At 40.5% G+C, this 20,719-nt stretch overlaps 1 protein-coding gene across 11 annotated transcripts in view; it reads left to right on the forward strand.

The window, feature by feature from the left end:
- Positions 1-20,719, forward strand: part of WWOX (WW domain containing oxidoreductase) — a 695,463-nt gene that overhangs the window by 157,753 nt on the left and 516,991 nt on the right. For all 11 annotated transcript variants that reach the window (XM_073307993.1, XM_073307994.1, XM_073307992.1 and 8 more), the window contains exon 6: positions 17,890-17,978. In XM_073307993.1, coding sequence (XP_073164094.1) covers positions 17,890-17,978 — 89 coding nt within the window. The remainder of the gene's footprint in view (positions 1-17,889; positions 17,979-20,719) is intronic.

The raw sequence follows: 20,719 nt of genomic DNA on the forward strand, positions 1-20,719 counted from the left end.
ATACAGAGAAGCACAACTTACAGACCTTAGCTAGAATTTTATTTCTTCTTCCCATGACTTCAAAGTAACGATATGTTGTGGTCTTGCCATTAATGAGAGTATATCAACAGAATCGCAAAACTAGAGTATTAGGTTATTATTGCAGTAGTTTGAGAATCAACTACCATTACAGAAACAATGTGTTCAAACGTTTAACATTACAAATGTTAAGAACACACTGAACCTTGATTGCATGTAACCATATTAAAGAAAAGTCATCCCAACCATGCATTTATGCTATTTAGGAAAGTTAGACCTAATGAAAGCAGTGTGAAAACAGATTTTCCTTATATTGACACTGTTTGCGGAGGGGGAAGGAAGGGAAATCTTTGGTACATGTAATGTCCCACAAGTAAATACAATTCATTTTCCTGAATTACAGTACAGTATATGGGTAATGTTTTGGGGAAAATATTAAAATGAGAAGTGTAATACCGCTTTCCTATTGCACACATCACCTACGTGCTGAGTTTTGCAAGGTCAGCAGTTATTCTGAAGTTGAGCAGAAATGGCTTCACTGGCTTTAACTTTACCAGTGCCCTTGATGAGGTGCAGAGTTGTCAGTATTCTCGTAAAATTCCTCAGTGATGGCTTCTTCTGTTCTCTTTATTTCCTTAACTGAACATCTGTCTAATTGTTCACCTCCATTGCTTTAGTGCTTTCCTCATCCTTTCTCTGTTTCCAGACAATAAACTTTATTTTCTTCATAAGAATTCAGTCTACGCAAGGGTATTAGGCAGCTTGTTTGCACCTTTTAATTTCTGGAAGTTTTCCAGAAGGGCTTTTGCAGTAGTTCCAATGGGTTCATCAGTGAATCATGTAACATAATGCAGCATTGTGTTTGGGTTTTTATCCATTACCTTCTGTTTATAAACAGCTGCTTGGAAATTTTCTTTCTGAATCTAAAAAAAAATATCTTTCACATTTTTGCGTGTGGCATATGGGTAAGACCTACAGTACCAGATTTTCTTTTTTTTTGGTCAGGTGTTCAGGTATGTACAGCAAGTGTTTAACTTAAAGGTTGGAGGGGGACGTAGGTTATTTAAAAATAAAATTTTAAAGATGGACCTATGCAGAAAAGCAATTTTTTAGCTATTTAGTATTAGCTGGCAATGTTTTTATTTTTAAAATTTTAAAAACTGTGAATATACAGAAAAGTGACCAACATCCAGAGTTATACAAATATCTAGAGATCTTTCTCTCTTTGAGACACCATTATTATTCACAAAAATAACTGGCGGGTTTGTTCTGTTAATGTTCAGTGCTTGTTTAGCTTTCTTTAATTGTTTTCCTTGTCTAAAAGGCTTTGTATCAAGGGCATGCATTGATTGTGCTGGCAAATATTTTCAATAAAGACTAGTTTTCAATCATTCTTTTCAGCTGTTACCCTTACCACAGTTAACAACACTTCCCAGTATTGAATGTGTCTTTTTTTTTTTTTAACTTCTGCTAATGTTACACAAAAACTTTAAAATTCATTAAGGTGGCGTGCACAGCCTATTGTAATATGCATATACACCAACTTCATTAGAGGTATTCAAAAGAGCCAAGTCAGTGGTATATACAGGGCATTTAAAAAACACTGCCAGTCAATATTTACTGTTTAGTAGCACACAGAAGAAAAATAAACATAAGAAGAACAGGATAGAGTGAAATTGCCTATTATATTATTGGACGATACATTTTTCCTTGAGTACTTTTGCAGCCCATGAATTGGAATTTGATACTGAAAAATTGTGGCTATATGCATACTTAGTTACAAAATGAAAATTTCAGGGGTTTTCATGCTGAATGATTTTAAAAACTAATACAGACTTTGGGCCTAATTCTTAATTATGCTAAGGTCGCATAATTTTTACACACACTTTAAGGCCCCTTTTTAATGTCAGAATAGTGTAAAGTGGCCTTCATGTAAATGAAAATCCAGACCCCTTATGTCTGGAGTTGACTGAATTGAGTTGTATGTATTGGTCAGCAAAATTGCTTTGCCAATTTTTTGGTCTAGAAGTTCATCTTACATTGGTGTAAATCTTAAGAAGTTACTGGAGTTACTTCAGATTTACAAAGGTGCAGCTGAGATCAGAATCTAGCCTTTTATCCGGTGCTTTGATCACTATCAGAATAATAGCAAGTGGGCCAAATTCAAAAGACCTCATTCCAGCCTTTACATTTACATCTCTGATTATTTTTTTCATGCCTGTATTTTTGTTCATAAATCAATACACAAACTTTCTCTTGTTTGTGCTTGCAAATCAGGTAGTTAAGTGCCTGCATACATGATGTGCATATTCAAAAACAAGTTGCTCATATTCATATGAGACTTTTTGTACATGCAAAAAGAAAGACTTGAAAAATATTCATTCAATATTGTGAGCATGATCCTGCAAATCCTTACTTGTGATAGAAGTCATCATCAATGTGAATATATAGTGAATATATAGTTTCATTAACTTCACTTTCCCACAATTGGCCACTTATGAAAATTTGTCCTGAAATGTTTTTGCAAAAGTATGCAGCTACTTAACTTAGGGGATGTGAACAGTTGTGGGCACAAGGAAAATTATTTAATCATCCAACTAAACTTTGTGGGTACACATCTGTTAGACATCTACATTTTTTACTTTACACTCAGAAAATTAGACAGTTTGAGGCCCCTATAAAAATCTTGTCATAAATACTCAATATTAAATTCTGCAAAATCTGCCTACACTCCATTTCTTCCTTTGTGCATGGTAATTTATCTCATATAATTATTCCTGTTCACTTGGAGAACTTCTAAAATTATTCATCTTTAAGGAAGTGACATGTTTTAAGAATATCCATATCTGGATTGATTTTCCTGAGAAATGAAGTATATTTCTGGTAATAAGAGAAAGTGAAAGTACCATACAAATCTACTGGTGAGCCTTAATGTACTGTATAGAAGCCGTAGTGAATTTCTGTACCCATGGGTGTCACTGTTCTGCCAATTGATTCTGTGACAGTAGGTGTTCTTACAGTACAATAACCCCATTTTAAATATTTTTGGCTTATATCTAGAAATTACTTTTTTTATCTGACAAATAGTATTTGATTTATTTCCATATTATTGTGATTCCATCTTCATACTTTCCATTAAGGAAAGATAGTGTTTTGCTAGTCACTTGTGTAGTTCAGAACTACGACTGTCTTTAACTATTAGATATTGTTGTAGCTCAGGCCTGGTCTACACTAAAATTTAGGTGAACCCAGATTTGCTGCTCAGGGTTGTGAAAAATCCACATCCCTGAGCGGCAGTGCCTCTCTGGGGAGTGGACTACCTATGCCAGCTGGAGAACTCCTCCCATTGGCGTAGGTAGTGTCTACACTGAAGTGCTACAGGGGTACAGCTGCAGCTGTGCTGCTGAAGTGTTTCAAGTGTAGACAAGTCCTCAGTCTGAACATTGCTTCCAGGAGGGCAGACTGCCCAGAACATCAGTGATTTTACTTATTACTTTGTGTTATAAATAATCTTGTTTTTTCCTGCAACAAATAAATCTTTGGGCCTCCCTGAAAAAAACAAAACAAAACGCACATTTGTGGTTACAGTATAATAAAAATAAACCATTTGGCGTGACTGCAGATGACATTTATCAGCCTATTTCTGGGTGCTCTTTCTCTCCCTGTATAATACAGAACATAATTTGTCACTTTGTAAATACATTCCAGCCTAAATCCCTGCCAGCCTCGGTTAGTGTTTGAAGGATTAATGCACTGTGCAGTGCATGTCTGCACTTTCAGGCCACAACATAGCTTATGATTATGAATCTTGAGAAAGCAGTGAAAAGGGGTGTCTTTTTTGGTGGGTGCTTAAACATTTGCTGCCTTTTTGGCCATTATGGTTTTCTTGTCTTTACTTTTCATCTGTACAGGTGGTATTCACCATTTCTATAGTCGTGAAGTCTGTACGTTGAAATCAATTGTAAGCAACTTCTATGCTTGTGTGTATATGAAGCTTTATTATGACAGTGCACATATGAAACCCTAGATCTGATTTTGTTTTTAGACAATATTTTGTTACAATAGTAGTTAAACAAGATGATCTCTTATTTTGCTTCTTGTGGAGGTTTTCGAACATTAATTGAGAATATTTATTTCCCCTTAAATCTTATACCACATGTCTTTCCAGTCCAGATGTGACCAGCAACCAATAGAGGTAATTAAATGTCCTGACTTTGTAAGCTTGTCTTCCATCTACTAAGGCTTTAGTTGAGAGTGTCAAATTTATTTAATCTTAGGACATCAATTTGGATTTGATCAAGATTTCAAAAGTAAACAAAAAGGGTCTGTTCTTTCTAGGTCATCCGAAATCAGACCTTTCATTGTTGTTTTTTGGAAATATATATAATATGCCATCAACTTAGTCCTTCAGAATTTGAAGAAATTGAAGTATTTGAATAGGACGCTAAAAGTTCTATTACAGATTCTCAGGCAAGCTTTATTGTTCTGTAACCAAAATGGATATGTTTATTAGAAAAGTAAGCCACATACAAAACATATTGCTAGGATTCTTTCAGATTCCCTAGGAGAATCTCAAAAGAATCTCTTGGAAAAATATTATCTAGATCTGGGGAATGGCGGGGTAAGAAAAACAGTAGATTCTCAAATAACTACCAACAGTTCAAGTGCTTTCAGAAATGAACAAATTGCGAATCCTACTGCAAATCTGTCATAGTATTGAAATAAACTGTTTCAGAGTAACAGCCGTGTTAGTCTGTATTCGCAAAAAGAAAAGGAGTACTTGTGGCACCTTAGAGACTAACCAATTTAGTTAGTTAGAGACTAACTGTATCACTGATAGGTCTTAAAATGGGGAATCATCATCGAATGGGTGTATTTCAAGTGGGGTCCTGCAGGGATTGGTTCTTGCTTCTATGCTATTTTACATTTTTATCAATGATCTGCAAGAAAACATAAAATCATCACTGATTAAGTTTGAAAATGACACAAAAATTGAGGGAATGATAGATAATCAAGAGGACAGGTCACTGATACAGAGCAATCTGGATTTCTTGGTAAACTGGGTGCAAGCAAACTATGTGTTTAATAAAGCTAAATTTAAATGTTGACATCTGAGAACAAAGAATGTAAGCTATACTTACAGGATGGAGGACTCTGTCGTGGGGACAGTGATTCTGAAAAAAGATTTGGTGGTCGTGGTGGATAATCAGCTGAACACAAGCTCCCAATGTGATGCTGTGGGCAAAAGGGCTAATGCAATCCTTGGATGGATAAACAAGGGACTCTTGAGTAGGAGGTTATTTCACCTCTGTATTCACCTCTGCTGCTGGCATACTTTGTCTAGTTCTGGTGTCCATGATTCAAGACAGATGTTGATAAATTGGAGAAGGTTTAGAGAAGAGCCATGAAAATGACTGAAGGATTAGAAAATGCGATTTACAGTGATAGACTAAGGGGCTTAATCTATTTATCTTAACAAAGAGAAGGGTAAAGGGTGACTTGATTACACTCTCTATAAGTACCTACATGGGAACAAATATATGAAAATGGGCTCTTCAATCCACCAGAGACAGTTATAACATGTTCCGATGGCTGGAAGTTCAACCTAGACAAATTCAGACTAGAAACAAAGTGTACATTTTTAACAGTGAGAGTAATTAACCATTGGAACAGTTTAGCAAGGGTAATGGTGCACTTGCCATCACTGACCGTTTACAAAATGTTTTGCTAAAAGATATTCCCTTGGAATTATTTTGGGAAATTCTATGGCCTGTGTTATAAAAGGAGGTCAGACAAGATTATCACAATGGTCCCTTCTGGCTTGGGAATCTATGAATCTACTTTTATAAAATCCATTTTATTTCTTGGGATTAAAATAGATGTGAACTACAGGCAACACAATCACATTCATACAGCACAAGTCAAACCTTTGGAGCCTGAAAATTGCAGTCTTCTGAAATTCTGGTTTAGTGGGTGGGTTTTTTCTTCTTAGTAGTTGAGGAATTTAAAAAAAAAAATGGTAGAGCATCATTTTAGGATAGCTGTGCTGCAGTTTGCAGTTGTGCAGAAAGTTTGATTAAATACAAAGAAACATAGATAGACCATGCTTTCCTGATGAGGGTGGACAAGGTTCACCTTCCTCCTCCATCAGTTTTTTAAAATTTATGTACAGTATAGAATCATTTTCAGAAAACTTGACAAGTTATAAAATCATATTACTTTAAGTGCTGTATAGTGAAAAGACATTGTTCATGGCAGTGGGAGCCATTTATGATGATTTAGAGAAATGATTGCTTCAGAAACCCACAAATTGAACAGCCAAAGGGAAATTAATTAGTATATTGTGCACACATGGAAAATATGTCCACAGTTACATAATAAGGTTTAAAACACTGGTGGTTGATTTGCAATAGTAATCTGCACAACTTGGGAATTTAGGGCCAGCTACAGCACAAAGATTGATGAAATGTGCATGCAGGTTGCAGTCACCTAAGCAAAGGGTGAGGGCTAAGGTGATCTGTGGTAGATTCTAATTGCTGGTAAACTCAAACAAGTCAGAAGAGGAAAAGCAAAAGACTTGTAGAAAAAACTGTAGATAGACAGAATACCTCAGTGCTTTATAACAGTCTAATGATAGGAATTAAATCCTTCATACCAGATTTTTTTGCAAGGTTCTTTCAGTCACCAACAGAGGCTATAGAATACACACAACTCACCAGTTGCCTTCTTTATTGTTTACTTTAAAATCAAAGGCAGAACCCAAACTTCCCTGTCTTCATTCAGACTCTGATTAGCTTCTGATAGGTTAACCTGTCACCAGTCACCTAGTTCTGGAATTTCCCTTCCCATATGTAGGGAATTAACCTAGGAATCTGAGACTATCCTTTTCAGATATCCGCTCTAGCACAGTGCCTGGGGAAAAAGTAGAGGCACAGTTTGAGGGACTTCAGTTTTGTGGAGTGGACCTATTCTGATATAAGGCATAGGTTAGGTTAAAAAGACTGAGAACCAGGGCCGGATTAACCTTTTGTTGGCCTGGTGCCAAACATATCACTGGGCCCCCCTGGGGGCAATGGGGCATGGTACAGGGGGTCGGAGGGGTCAGTGCCCAGTCCAGCGCGAGGGCACTGTTTCCTAGGGTGTCCAGATGTTCCGATTTTATAGGGACAGTCCCGGTATTTGAGGCTTTGTCTTATATAGGAGCCTATTACTCCCCACCCCATGTCCTGATTTTTCACAGTTGCTGTCTGGTCACCCTACTGTTTACAAACCAGCAGCTACCAGACGCACAGTGGCCTGCCCAGCCCTGCACTGCCAGCACCCCCTCAATAGGGTTGCCAGGTGTCCAGTTTTTGAACAGAACACCCAGTTGAAAAGGGATGATTTGTCAATCATCTCATACCTTCGTTTCCCCTGGCGGCTCCAGTTAGCACTGCTAATTGGGCTGTTAAAAGTCTGATTGGCACGGGGCTGGCAGGCTCTCTGCCCAGCTCTATGCGGCTCCCAGGAAGCGGCTGGCATGTCCCTCCGGCTCCTAGGCATAGGGACAGCCACGGGGGCTCTGCAGCTCCCACTGGCCAGGATCCACGGCCAGTGGGAGCTGTGGGGTGGCACCTGCGAATGGGGGCAGCACGCAAAGCCCCTTGGCCACCTAGGAGCCAGAGGGACATGATGCCACTTCCTGGGAGCTGCCCGAGGTAAGTGCTGATTGGAGGCTGCACCCTGACCCCTCACCCCTGACCCAGCCCTGAGCCCCCTCCCATACCCAAACTCCCTCCCACAGCCTGCACCCTCTCCCCAACCTCCTGGCCTGGATCTGAGCCCCCTCCTGCAGTCTGGACCCCTCGGCCCCATCCCAGAGCCCCCTGCACCCCAAATCCCTCAGCCCCAGCACCCATTCCCCCAGCCAGAACCCTCACCCCCTGCCTGAGCCCAGAGCCCCCTCCTGCACCCCGAACCCCTTATTTCTGGAGCCCATACCCCCTCCCACACCCCAATCCCCTGCCTCAGCCCAGGGTCCCTTCCCACACTCCAAACCCCTCAGCCCCAGCCCAGAGCCACCTCCTGCACCTAAAACCCCTCACCCCGGGCCCCACCCCTATGCCCAGCACCCACCTGCCCCACACAACCCCGCAAAAGCTTCACAGCACCCTGCACAATCTGGCCCACGCAGCACCCCACCCTAAAAACAGATCCCCCCATTGCCTAATGCCTCCCCATGGATCCCCTCCTGCCCAGCATCCCAACACACACAGACTTCCCCCACCTCCCACTGGCCAGCATCACTCCCCCACATCTCTGTGCCCAATGCCCTAAAACACACAAACCTCTCCCCCATCCACAGCCCCCCCTCACTGCCCAGTGCGCCCCCTCCCCCCCCGACTCCCCAGAGACCCACTGCCCTGCCCCTGTCTGCACTCACCGGCCCCTCTGGGAGGTGACTGTGTCCACTGGGCTGAGCAGGCAGCGCAGCTGGGTCCAGTCCTGAGGCGGGGATCGCTCTGGCCCATTGGGATCAGCACAGTCAGCCAGGCAGGAGTGGGAGTGAGGCCTGTCCAGGCCAGGCTCCGGCAGGGCTCAGCCGAGCCTCCCATGCTGACCCCATCCCCGCACTGGCCGAGACAGGCCCTGCCTCTGCACCAGTCGCGAGTGGCTCGGCCCTGGGGAGGCAGGCAGGGCCCCACAGGTAGTGGGCATGCTTGCAGCCATGCTGGGGAGTGGGGCAGATCCCTGGGATGCGACCCCCCACAAGAGCCCGCCTGGCCTGGCTGTGCTTACTGACCCTTCAGTCCACCTGGCCTGACTCTGCCCACCGGCCACGCAGCCAGCAGCAGCCCAGCCTGCATGGCGGAGCCTGGCTGTTGGGCGGCGAGCCCCCTTAGGTGAGCTGGGAACCAGTGGTGAGCCACTCACACAGCAAGGCCTAGACGCTGGACCACCGTGGGCGAGGGGCTAAACTTGGCCCCGTGGACGAGTTAGATGGGTCTGTAATGTGCCCCTTCCCAGTGTGGGCCTGGCACCATTGGCGCCATTGTAAACCCAGTACTTCTGAGAACTAAGGTGTCCTTTATTCTCTGGGTTTTGTCAATCATCTCATACCTTCGTTCCCCCTGAGAAGGGGTAGGTGAAAGGTACCAGCTAAAAATCCAGACGGCATGAGAAGGTAGAGATTCAAGGATGACCAGTAGTCCTAAAAGAATGCTATGCTAATCATAGCCCTCAGGTCTGTATGCCCTATATAGCACAGACCTTAGCTTTATCAAGAATGGGTAACCTGGCAATCAGTTTCCATTTCAGAGGCTCTCCCTTTGGGAGGAAAATTAGGGTTTAATCACCTCAGACAGAGAGGTCCCCAGCTGTGCGTACAAGTGTGTATCTTTGCACCAATATCAGGTTTCAGGAAAGCTCTCTTCAAGCATGAAATCACATTTGACAGGACCAGGGAAAACGAATGCAGGAAGTGCTGACTCTCCTGCCCAAAATAAATACATAAATTAAAGTAACAATAAAATATCATCAAGTACCAGTATTTTAACATTTCCCAATATTTTAAGCCTAGAGGAATAGGATTTTGCTTCCTGTTCTGTGAATCCCTTGAGTTTTGGGATTCAGCATTGGAAAAAGTCTCCTATGTATTTTGATATAAAAATCATTCATAATGATATTATGGTATGGCTCTTAAAAGTCACCTAAAAAGGGGAGATATGGAGCTATGTGCTTTCCTTGTGATCTATAAAGAAGCTTGAACTCTTTTTATATTTTAAACAAAAAATTTCCTTGTTCATTACTTGGAAATCTCCAGAATGCCAAGCCTGGTATTTCATTGTTTTGCTGGAAACCTGGTTGGAGGTCTTAGATGTGGATTATGAGCTTTCTAAGACTTCATTTGAAGGGGCAGTAACACGGAATCATTAACAAATATAGTTTCTCTCTTAACCATTTAATTACGGATTTGGCATAAATTTTAAGAAAAACAAAGAGGAAAAAATTACAGTCTGAATTGAAATCACTGCCATGCCTAGTTAATCAGGTTGAACTTTCATGGCATATCTGATGTCATAATTCTGTCCATTCATCCATCAACTCTTCCAGGAAAAAACAGGGAAGACTAGAATTTCTAATGGTTAAAAATAAAAGGGGAGGGAGTACGGACCATTCCCCTTTAACAAAACAAACGGAATCCCTTTCAAGGTCTTCATATATCAGAAATAATCAGAAAAGGGAGCAAACAAGTAAATGTAATTAATGTTTCCTTGCAGGTCACCTTTAAGGAGTTAACAAAATAATTAATCAAAATGTTAAAGTTAAAGTGCAAATAGGAAATGTATTTTATAGAAATTGCTGAGGTAGAAAGAAAAAATGACTATAAATTTATTCCATTCACAATGGCTTCTAATGGACATCAATATGTTATCTCAAATGTAGTGCATGGACCTATTCTTTAAACATCCGATATATTTCTTAGGTTATGCTTAAGGCAGTGTGATTCATTTGTCCTATTCAGCTACACGAGAGGTAACTTCATAGCACTCAAAATACATGCATGACAATATAAAGCTAGCATTACCTAAATATATTTTTGCACCAAATGCCATATGCTGTGTACATTAGGTACAGCAATATTCACAGTCTTAAACCAGAATGAAAGCCTCTTACTTGTTTTGTTCTTCCATCCGTAGTATCTATTGTTGGACACTGTTAACTGTCACAACTCATGTCAAATTGTCAGACATGTTTATAGCTTTCTCTGCTTTGTCAAGATGGAAATTTGAATTTATTTAGTTTTTCCTTGTCACATAGAGGTTATATTTTGGGTCTTATAGATTTAGCTACTTTAAATACGTGATGGTAACTTTACAGACCTTTCTTTGGTTTTCTCTTACAAGTCTCTTATTCTTAAACATTGTCTATTTCTCAGTCCATCTGCACAGCATGTGATGGGTTTTTGTTTGTTCGCACAGATATATGTGTTGGCCCCTCAGAACTACCTATATCCTGAGGCAGGAGAGGGGTTGCCATCTGGATTTTTCTTTATTAATCTGAAATGCATTCTATTTTTCTTTTATCGTCTCCTCAAAAAATCTGATATTTTTAGTGATGTACTGCTTTTAAATGTATAAAGTATATAGACAGTATCCGCTGAGAGTATAATTATATAGTAAACTAGCTGATGACCACTATGTTGCCTTTTAATTATATCTTCAATTTTTTTCAGTACTTACATGAGATATAGGGGCTACAGCATGTTTATTAAGAAGCTTCAACTGTGTATAAAACTAGAGCAGTCAGAAGTAATGGTGTTTGCTGAAGTATTCTTTATCATATGAATTTACCTTTAGTCATCCATTATTTATTTCAGCTATTTGATATGCCATTATAATAAATATTATGACAGAGAAAGCTTTTATGCTTCAACTTATTGTACTGCTCTTCACTTCCTTGCAATCCTTCAGGAAAATGTAACCATGCTTTACCTATATTTAACGTAAATCATCACTTACATTAGAATGAAAAATTCACTATGAAAAAAGGTTCCTTCAATACCAACACATAAATGCACAATCATGTTTACTGCCAAACTACTGTACCAGGTAGTGTTCATTTTTAAACAGTTTTTAAGCTGTAACCCGAATACATAGCATATAGTGAAATTGCCAGTTTTCTTAGTGTTTTCACTCTTTTTAGTTTCCGGCCTGATAAGCATTTTTCTGTCTTGAATGTAAAATAGTTCCAATTACATTCTGAGGATTTTTAATAGTTTTGCTCTTCATGGCAAGTAGGTTACATACAAAACTAAATTGTTATCCAGTGTAATTTCTCTTCAAATCAGCCAAACAATTATCTACAAATACTTGAAAATATTTTAAAAACCTATGCATAAAACCATCTAGCACAGTGGTTCCCAACTTGTTCTGCTGCTTGTGCAGGGAAAGTCCCTGTCAGGCTGGGCCACTTTGTTTACCTGCTGCATCCGCAGGTTCAGCCGATCGCGGCTCCCACTGGCCGCGGTTTGTTGCTCCAGGCCAGTGGGGGCTGCGGGAAGCGGCGGCCAGTATGTCCCCCAGCCCGCGCTGCTTCCAGTAGCTCCCATTGGCCTGGAGCAGCGAACCGTGGCCAGTGGGAGCCGCGATCGGCCAAACCTGCGGACCCGGCAGGTAAAGAAACCGGCTCAGCCCGGCAGGGGCTTTCCCTGCACAAGCGGCGGAACAAGTTTGGGAACCACTGCACTAGTGTAAGGTAAGACTCTTTTTTCCTTGCTATTGGGATATAAGAAGGGAAAGAATTTCTGTGCATATTTTCAAAATGTTTTTTCATTGTGTATTTTAGAGAAGCTATTTGGCTAAGATAATTTTTAATGGGCCATTGAGCCTTTCCTCTCTTGGCTGTTGACTTAAATATGGGCCAAGATAGTACTGGGAAAAAGTTGCTAGCATCAGTTATCTGTTTGGTGGCCTAACTGAAGTATAAATTAGCTATCTCAATGCACTGCCTAAGGGTCAAAAATCCTCACCTCCAAATCATTGTCTCAGTTGACACTAATTCACATCCTTTTAATTAGAGTTGTCAGAGAGACAGTAGAAGCACCACCACCATGTGAATGGGTGAATGGGTTGCAAGTCATCATGCCCATTCAGTCTATGGCCTGTTTACTGAGATGGACGCAAAAGGTCGGATTTGTGAAAGGTTTTGTTTTTGTTTTGTTTTTTGTGATGTGATCAGTGGACATCTGTCCACCGGAAACTGTATTTAGGGTACCAGCTCATTTGGTACAGTCCATTGAATAGCTACCAGAGGATAATAAACTTGTGATTTAGAGATGAAAAGCTCTATAAACTATTCCAAATCCAATCTGCTGTCCAGTCCCTCTTTAATATTATTTAATTTAAAATTAAGTAGTGGAGGGAACATTAATGTCATATTTTTATTGACAAATTGCATAAAAATGTTTTCTGGAGCTTTCTTCTCTGCTTTAGTGAATTAATGTTATGATGTCAGCGTGAAGCTCCTGTGTCTCTTGCAATTGTGAAAGTGACAAGTCCCATTTAAGATTTTTACAACATAAAATGAGGCATAATTCAGTACTAAAATATGTAAAGTGGAATGGTGAGAGACATCAGCATAATAAAATTATGAACATTAGGTCAGAATTTGCACGATGCCATTAACAATCAGTTCTGACGGTATGTTACATTTATAGTAATGATACCTTTTAGCAAAAATGTTTTCTTTTAGTACCTGTATAAATACTGCTACACTTGCATGCTACATGTGTATATAGAGAGATAGCAGGAAAACACGATGACACAGGTAATGCTGAGCTACTGTATAACAAGGCTGCACACATCAATGGTTGTTGCTGATATTATTACATTATTAGGACCTGGTAATGTAAGTGTGAGTCTTATTTACAGGTTTTCAATGTTATATTTTATATGATTAAGAAAAAATGAGTTAAGGCTTGCAATACTTAGCACTTGCCTAGTGCTTCACACCTGGAAGCTATGATACAAACCTTAAGCAATGTTCACAGTACCTCTGGGAAGTAGGTAAGATTTGGTATCTACATTTTACAGAGGAGAAGCTGAGATAGAAAAGTGAAGTAGCTTGCCAAAGGCCACAATAATGGTACAAGATTCATTTCTTTGTCAGTCACTGCTTGAAGAAAACCCATGCAGTTCCAAGTCATGTGATAATCAGTTGTTTGCCTGTTTGTTTACGTCCAAGTGTACTTTTCTGATCTTGTGTGCATGCATTGGTTGTTATTTGTTTCCATTGCTCCTGGTACATAACACTGGAAATATTGTGAGATAAATAAAAACATTTTTTTGTAAATGAACAAAGGCACTTTATGCAGGATAATTGAATGCAAACGAAGTGAGGAGAAAATTGTAAGGAGGGTGTTGAAAGAAGGCTGATCTCTGGTGTCACAATCACACCAAGTAACCTATTTCATAGGGCAGCAGTGGTGAGGAGAAGCCAGAAGAAATTGGCAAAGGGAAAGGGAAGATGTCAGAGGAACATTATTCTAATCATAGTTTGTTTTGATTATACAGTACATTGATGAGAGCTGAGATTTTTTTAATGTGAACACTATTGAGTAAGTGACTCTCAGGGATGTCATACTAAATTGTTTGAGCTTATTCCATTATCGGTCCGTTTGGTAATTCAGGAAGAAGTATTTTCCCCCTTAAACTAAAACCTCCAGACAAGGAAGGGTTTATTGTGCTTTTTAAAAAATGTGTCTCTTATCCTAAATGGGATGCTGCCACAGTTTACCCTCTCCTGTGGTGTATTTAATTTGATGCCCAGGGTCTTATGATCCTCTGTGCCAACTGCAGAATTACAGCAGGAATAGCAGTAGCCATCCTGGAAAAATGTAAGTGAATTTCTTTGTCTTGTGTAATTTTCACCTTTCACGTGCACTTGAACATGTTTTTTCCATGGAGGACATTATGGGGATCCCTCCTTGAATTACTCAAGAAATGTTTTCATTGACATTCTCTCTAACCTCGTGTCTGACAAACTTAAAAAAGCAGCGAAAGAAAAGATAAGTTTAACTTTTTGCAATACAGGGCTGTTGGTTATACTGACAGAGATGGTGGTCCCAGTTCATTGGATGAACTGACAAAGCTCAAGAAATCCATACTTGTAGCTTGCATTTGCTATCCAAGTATAACAATTGGCTATTTATGTTATTTAATATGTTGTTCATGCTTTTTAAACTGCCCATTTTACACCTATAGTAAATCCATCCACAAATCTGGCCTAATACTCCAGTGAATTTCTACTTGTGAAAGTATATTGGAGGTACCACATGTTTTTCCTTTGAACTCGCAATATTGGAGGCCCTTCCTCTTCATTCTTGTAGTCAGTGGCAGAAACTTGAAATTTGACACCAAGAGCGAAAGTATTACCTGAGAAATAGTGTGTGGACTTGAATCACTGTCCCCAAGAGCATAGTAACGAACGGCTTGTGGTTTAGCCTGTTGAACTACTTGATGTTTTGACCCCTTATTGTCCTTGTGTTTGTAGCATTTTTGTTCTTTTCCCCTTGGAAAAGACTGCAGAATGTTTTAGAAATATAACAACAATAATTTAAAAAAACACTATTAAATAAACAGCTTAACACTGCAAAGCTGAAGAGGAGCTGCAGTTGAGGAATACTGCACCAGGCTAGCCAGAATTGTCTTGCTGGCCTCTCTGAACTTTGAGCAAAAGAAAGTATTTTCCTGTGGGACAAAATTAATTCCAGCTTTTTAGTGATGTGCAGCTTGTGGGGATGGCAAGACTGTTTTGGAGAAAGTTGTTTTTAGCCCTTTCAAAGCACCATGACTTCATGTTTCCTTATGGGAATTGAGTCTGCTGAAATCTTAGTTATATTTATTTCGCTGTCAATTTAAGATCAGCTGGAGTAGAAAGAAAGGAGTATGAGTGACATTTCAGTTAATCCTCACCTGCAGTATAATTGCAATGGGCACGTTGGGTGTCAACAAAGTAGAAGAAAGAGGAAAAGAGAGAAGCATCACTGAGGTGGGATTATGAAGACGTTGGAAGCAGCCAAATCTGCTTCTCCCAGTGCTGACAGGTCCCTCCACACCACCTATGCTTTGTTTCTCCAAATATGCCCACTTTATTATTTCTTGACCGCAGTAAAGCCCATCACTCAGCAGGGCCACCTGCAGGGTTTACACTATCTTAAAATCCAACCTCAAATACTTCAGTTTACTACACTCTACTGCCATGTTTGAGGCTTCTTCCTTCTCCGCCCCCTCCCTTCTTCAACTCATGCTAATGTCCAACCTGCACGTTACAATTATACTGATTTGTAGGAGAATGGTTGGGCATTAAGTGAAATGTCACACAAATTTCTTTCTTACTGATCCACCTAACCAAATGAGGGTGGTGGTGGTCGGGGAGAAGACATGGAAAAGTGTCACAGTTCTTTGAAAGCATGTTCAAACCTGGTTAGATAATCATATGGGGGGTGGAATCAGGAGCTGTGAGAGACAGCTGTGATCACTAGAAGTGAGAAGGGCACAGATGTGAGTGGTTATAATGCCCTCAGTGGTAATCTATAAGACTTGTTTGTCACAACTTTGGGTGGGAGTACTTGCAGAAAAATCATGGGCATCCAGGCATATTATTCCAGACTCTAAGATAGGGCTTGGGGGGCGAGACTAAAGGCACAACAGTTTCTTTCCAGGGGATGGAACATTGCTGCATTTTGCAGGTACAATGCACCCTCACATGGTGAACAGGACTTCTTTCATAGGATAGGACTGTGGCTGGAAGGAGCTGCAATCTACTTGTGTCTGGACAATGGAATTCCCATAAGCCTTCAAGGTTTACAGTGAAAATAGACTGCAAGGACTCTAGACCACTGGGTAACTGTTTTAACTCATTTGTTCTGAGGTATGGAGTCAAAATAGTTCAACAGAACTGTGGAAAAAGGCCATTATTAAATGGATAATGCTGGAAAGTTCGGGCTAGCCTTTTGTGGTGTTGCCTCTGCCTCCGCTGTTTGAAAAGTTGACTTTAGGAGTATGAGTAAGGCTACATTTTAGTCACGGATATTTTTAATAAAAGTCATGGATAGGTCATGGGCAGTAAACAAAAATTCATGGCCTGTGACCTATCCATGACTTTTACTAAAAATACCAGGGAATAAAACTTGGGGGGGGGGGGCTGCCCCGGTGCTCTGCAGGTGCTGGGGGAGGGTGGCCTGGCTGCTTGGGGGGGACCCCCCGCTGGTGCTTGGGCAGGTTGGAGGGCCCAGCAGGCTCCCTACCTGGCTCCGTGCCTCCTCCTCCCCCAGCAGCAGTCGAGTTTGAGTGTGGGAGGGGGCAGGGGGTTGGGGCACGGGACGGGTGAGGCGGGGTCTGAGCGGTGTTTACCTGGGGGAGCTCCGTGGAAGCAGCAACATCCCCCTCCGTCAGCTGCTAGGCGGAAGCAGGCACCACCTACAAGCACCACCACCACAGTTCCCATTGGCCGCAGTTCCCGACCAATAGGAGTTGCGAAGCCAGTGCTCTGGGTGGAGGCAGCATGCAGAGCTGCCTGGCCATGCCTCCGCCTAGCAGCTGACCGAGGGGGATGTCACCGGAGGTAAGCACCGCCCAGAGCCCGCTTCACCCTGTCCCGTCCCCCTGGCCCCTCCCACACCCAAACTCAGCTGGTGTGTGTGTGTGTTTGGAGGGGTGCGGTGCCCCGAGACTGCCCCAGCAGAAGACTGTGCCTGAATCTGTGACTTCCGTAACAAACATGCAGCCTTAAGTATGAGCAGTCTCCTCTAAAGATGCTGTGACCAACTAAACTTGTATAAAATGCTGTCCTTGCTCCTTTCTTTATCTTTTATATCAACTGCTGTGGATATTATAGACAGCCTTAGGACTATTTTATCTTTAGAGGTGGTTGAATGAAAGTATGAATGTTTTAAAGTATTTTGTGTGATATGTAATGTGTGTTTTTTCTATAATGGTATATTAAATGTGTGCATCTCTTTTTAAACAATAATTATTTGTTTACTTTTTATTTTTATTTCATGATTTGCATCCTCACAAATGTCAGCGAGGTGGGAGAAAGAAGAGATCATGTTAACCTTAAAACTGTCTGCTGTCAGTTTATTGGGCTATATAAAATTGTATACCATGCAGTGTATGTGTTTAGCAGAACCGCAAACTTAGAATACTGCACTTGGCATTGAATGCTACACTCGTCCATTCATTTTCATGATTTATATTCACTGTGGGCTTCTAATGTTAAACAAGGGAATTCAGACATGTTCCATAACACATTTACTGTAACATGATACCGTGAACTAAACTTGCTGTTATTTATCTTTATTTTTTTTTTAATTTTCTCTCGTTGCAGCATAAAGCCAAGGTAGAAGCTATGACCTTAGACCTCGCTTCTCTTCACAGTGTGCAGCACTTTGCTGAAGCATTCAAATCCAAGAATGTGTAAGTAGTCAGGCAGAGGATTATATATCATAACTTCTTGTTATTTTAATGTCTTTATCAGCTGAGCACAATTGGTAGAATTCATCACAGTTGGATTGACTTAGAAACTACAATAGGTGAATTCAGCTTTTTCACAGGAACTGAATTGTCTTTTTCCAATGTGCATATTTTTACATCAATTAAATAATATTTATTTTTGCACAGAGAAAATTAATTACAGATCTCGGACAATTCAGTGTATAATTCCAACTTTAATGGGACATTGGTAGTCTGCGACTGTTGAATAAGGCCAAAGCTAAAATATATCCAAAACAGCTTAGGCAACTTCTGTCAGGTTTCCAGTGGTTTGGAAGACAGTCTGAGGTCAGGAATGAGCACTCACTCAGTGCTCTCCCTCTGTTTCTTTTTTAAAAATGTTTTAAAAAATAGTCCTACAGGCTAGGGGCCTTTATTTTCCAGATCTATCTGTGAAGTGGTTGGCTTTAAAAATTGAAATTAAGTAAGATGACAAGTTCACTTAACAATTGGATAACTTATATTGAAATAATCAGGCAAGATTCCAGATGGTTTTATTTAGATTGAACAGATCAATTAATCGCAAACTTTAAGGTATGATTTGGAATCACTAAGTACAAGGTGTTGAGGATAAATTCCACCCATTGTGCTTTAACCCATATTTTGGCCCACTCTGGTTGTTCTGACTATTCAAACCTAATGGTGATTTTTTCACCCTACAAAATAGTTCTGTAACATAACCCTCATACTGTACTTTTCAAGAGAGTACACACTTTTAGACATCTTTGGAGGGGAAAATATTGTAGTGGCAAAAATATCGTGTGGAAAGAATGGTAGGTTTGCTTTTGAGATATTGCCAAAGCTAAATCTCACATGGATAGACAGATGACATTTGAGTCCTTACAGGCCTTTCAGATTCAGAGAACTGTCAAAACTGAATTTCAATACCAATTACTTGACTGCCAAAAATCCTGTGTAACTATTCTTATCATATCACATCTTCCTACATTAAAACTTTCTTGTGTGTAAAACATAATGACCAACGGTAGAAACATTGCCATATTTTAGTACCAACCACTCTCATACTGTGAGAAGAGATAAGCAAACTGATTTTGCTGCTTCTTGGTTCTTAACATGTTATATGCTTTACCAAAGAAAAAAGTGTAGAGGGCCAGTTAAGGACCATAACGTTTTTTCCTGTGCAGTTCTTAACTTGATGTGAATGCTGCAATTCCATGTCACTGTCACCAAGCCTGAACCATTGAGTAGACATATACTGTATCTTTAAACCAGAAAGTGGAAGTATGCTCAATCCAAATTTTCCTGGAGGACTTAAAATCTGCAAAAGTCTCACCCATTGTCATCTAAAGCACGAGACAATGTGGAATCAATTTCTTAATGCAAATCATGTCCATTTTGTTTTTGTACAGTATATTAGAGGTAACAACTCATCCCCTTTGGCTTCATTTTGTCTTTCTATTATTGAAAGTTTTCTTATTTTTTCCCTTCTTTTTCATTGGCGTTTGGAAAGTGTCACTAGTACTGTCTTAGTGGTACAATATGATACGTCAGTGTTTTTATCCACAGTTTTGCCTTCCATTCTGAACCCTTGCTCTGTGTGTGTGTGATCTCAAGTATTATATAAAAGCTTAAAGTTTGTGTCTGTCATAAGACTTGTGGGGGTTTCACCAAAATGAGCATTGAACAATATATTTATTTAAATTGTGATGGTGGATAGAATTCAGATGCCGCACACAGCTGGGAGCAGTAGATCTTTTATCTGTTACAGAGGAGCAGGTATCTCCTTACAGTCATCTCCACTGGTAGGGGAATGGGCTAGAAGACCTTTCTAGCTCTGATTTCTGTGATTTAAACTGTATCTAGGTATGCTCAGAAAAGTGATTATGTAGTAGTTGTGTCTTGTTACTGCATTGCCTGCTGTGTGTGTCTTGCAAAACATATCTTTACACTAATAAATGTTTTTATCTGTAGTTTATTATTATTACAGTAGTATCCATGGCCCAATTGGATCAGTCCCTTTGTACTAGGTGCTGTACAAACAAACTTAGAGAATCCAGGATCTTACAATCTTATGGATAGATTGTGGTACATTCTTCACACTTTCTCAGGAGAGTAAGGGGCATCCAGAGCACAGGGAGCAGCTTCTCTAGGGCTCCTGTATCCCCTTCCCCCCACATGTAGGTGGGAAGGGGTGGAGCCTTGGCTGCTAGCACTCTCCCTCTTCCCATTGCAGCATGCCACCCAGAATAGCTGTGCTTGTGCGTTAAGAGATATATGCTGTGCCAAGCAGACAGCTTTTTACAATCTCCAAATGCCTGTTTCTCGAACCCCTGGCACCGTACCAATAAAATAGCAGCACAAGAGAAACACGAAAGTGTCTTCTGCTTCCTACATCGATGACAAAATTATCAGCTGAGTTCTGATTCCTGGGTCTAAGTGGTGGTGAGATGTGGAGCACAAAAAGCACAGATTTGCAGATATCAAGTAGTGCTGCAGTGCTAGTAATTAAGGAGAAAGGGTAAACAAACCTAATTTGATATGTAAGCAATTCTAGGATACAAATGGCAATCCCAAGATGCAATTTTTACAATCCCTTTTTTGATAATAACCCTGTGAGTGGAAAAACAATCATTCTCTCATCTCCCTTGCCTGTCGTCACCAGGCTACGGAGCAATAAGGAACTATTTGATCCTGTTAAAAATGTA

This window comes from Lepidochelys kempii, chromosome 12 (genome assembly GCF_965140265.1).
Source record: "Lepidochelys kempii isolate rLepKem1 chromosome 12, rLepKem1.hap2, whole genome shotgun sequence".
In the NCBI taxonomy this organism is placed as follows: Eukaryota; Metazoa; Chordata; order Testudines; family Cheloniidae; genus Lepidochelys; species Lepidochelys kempii.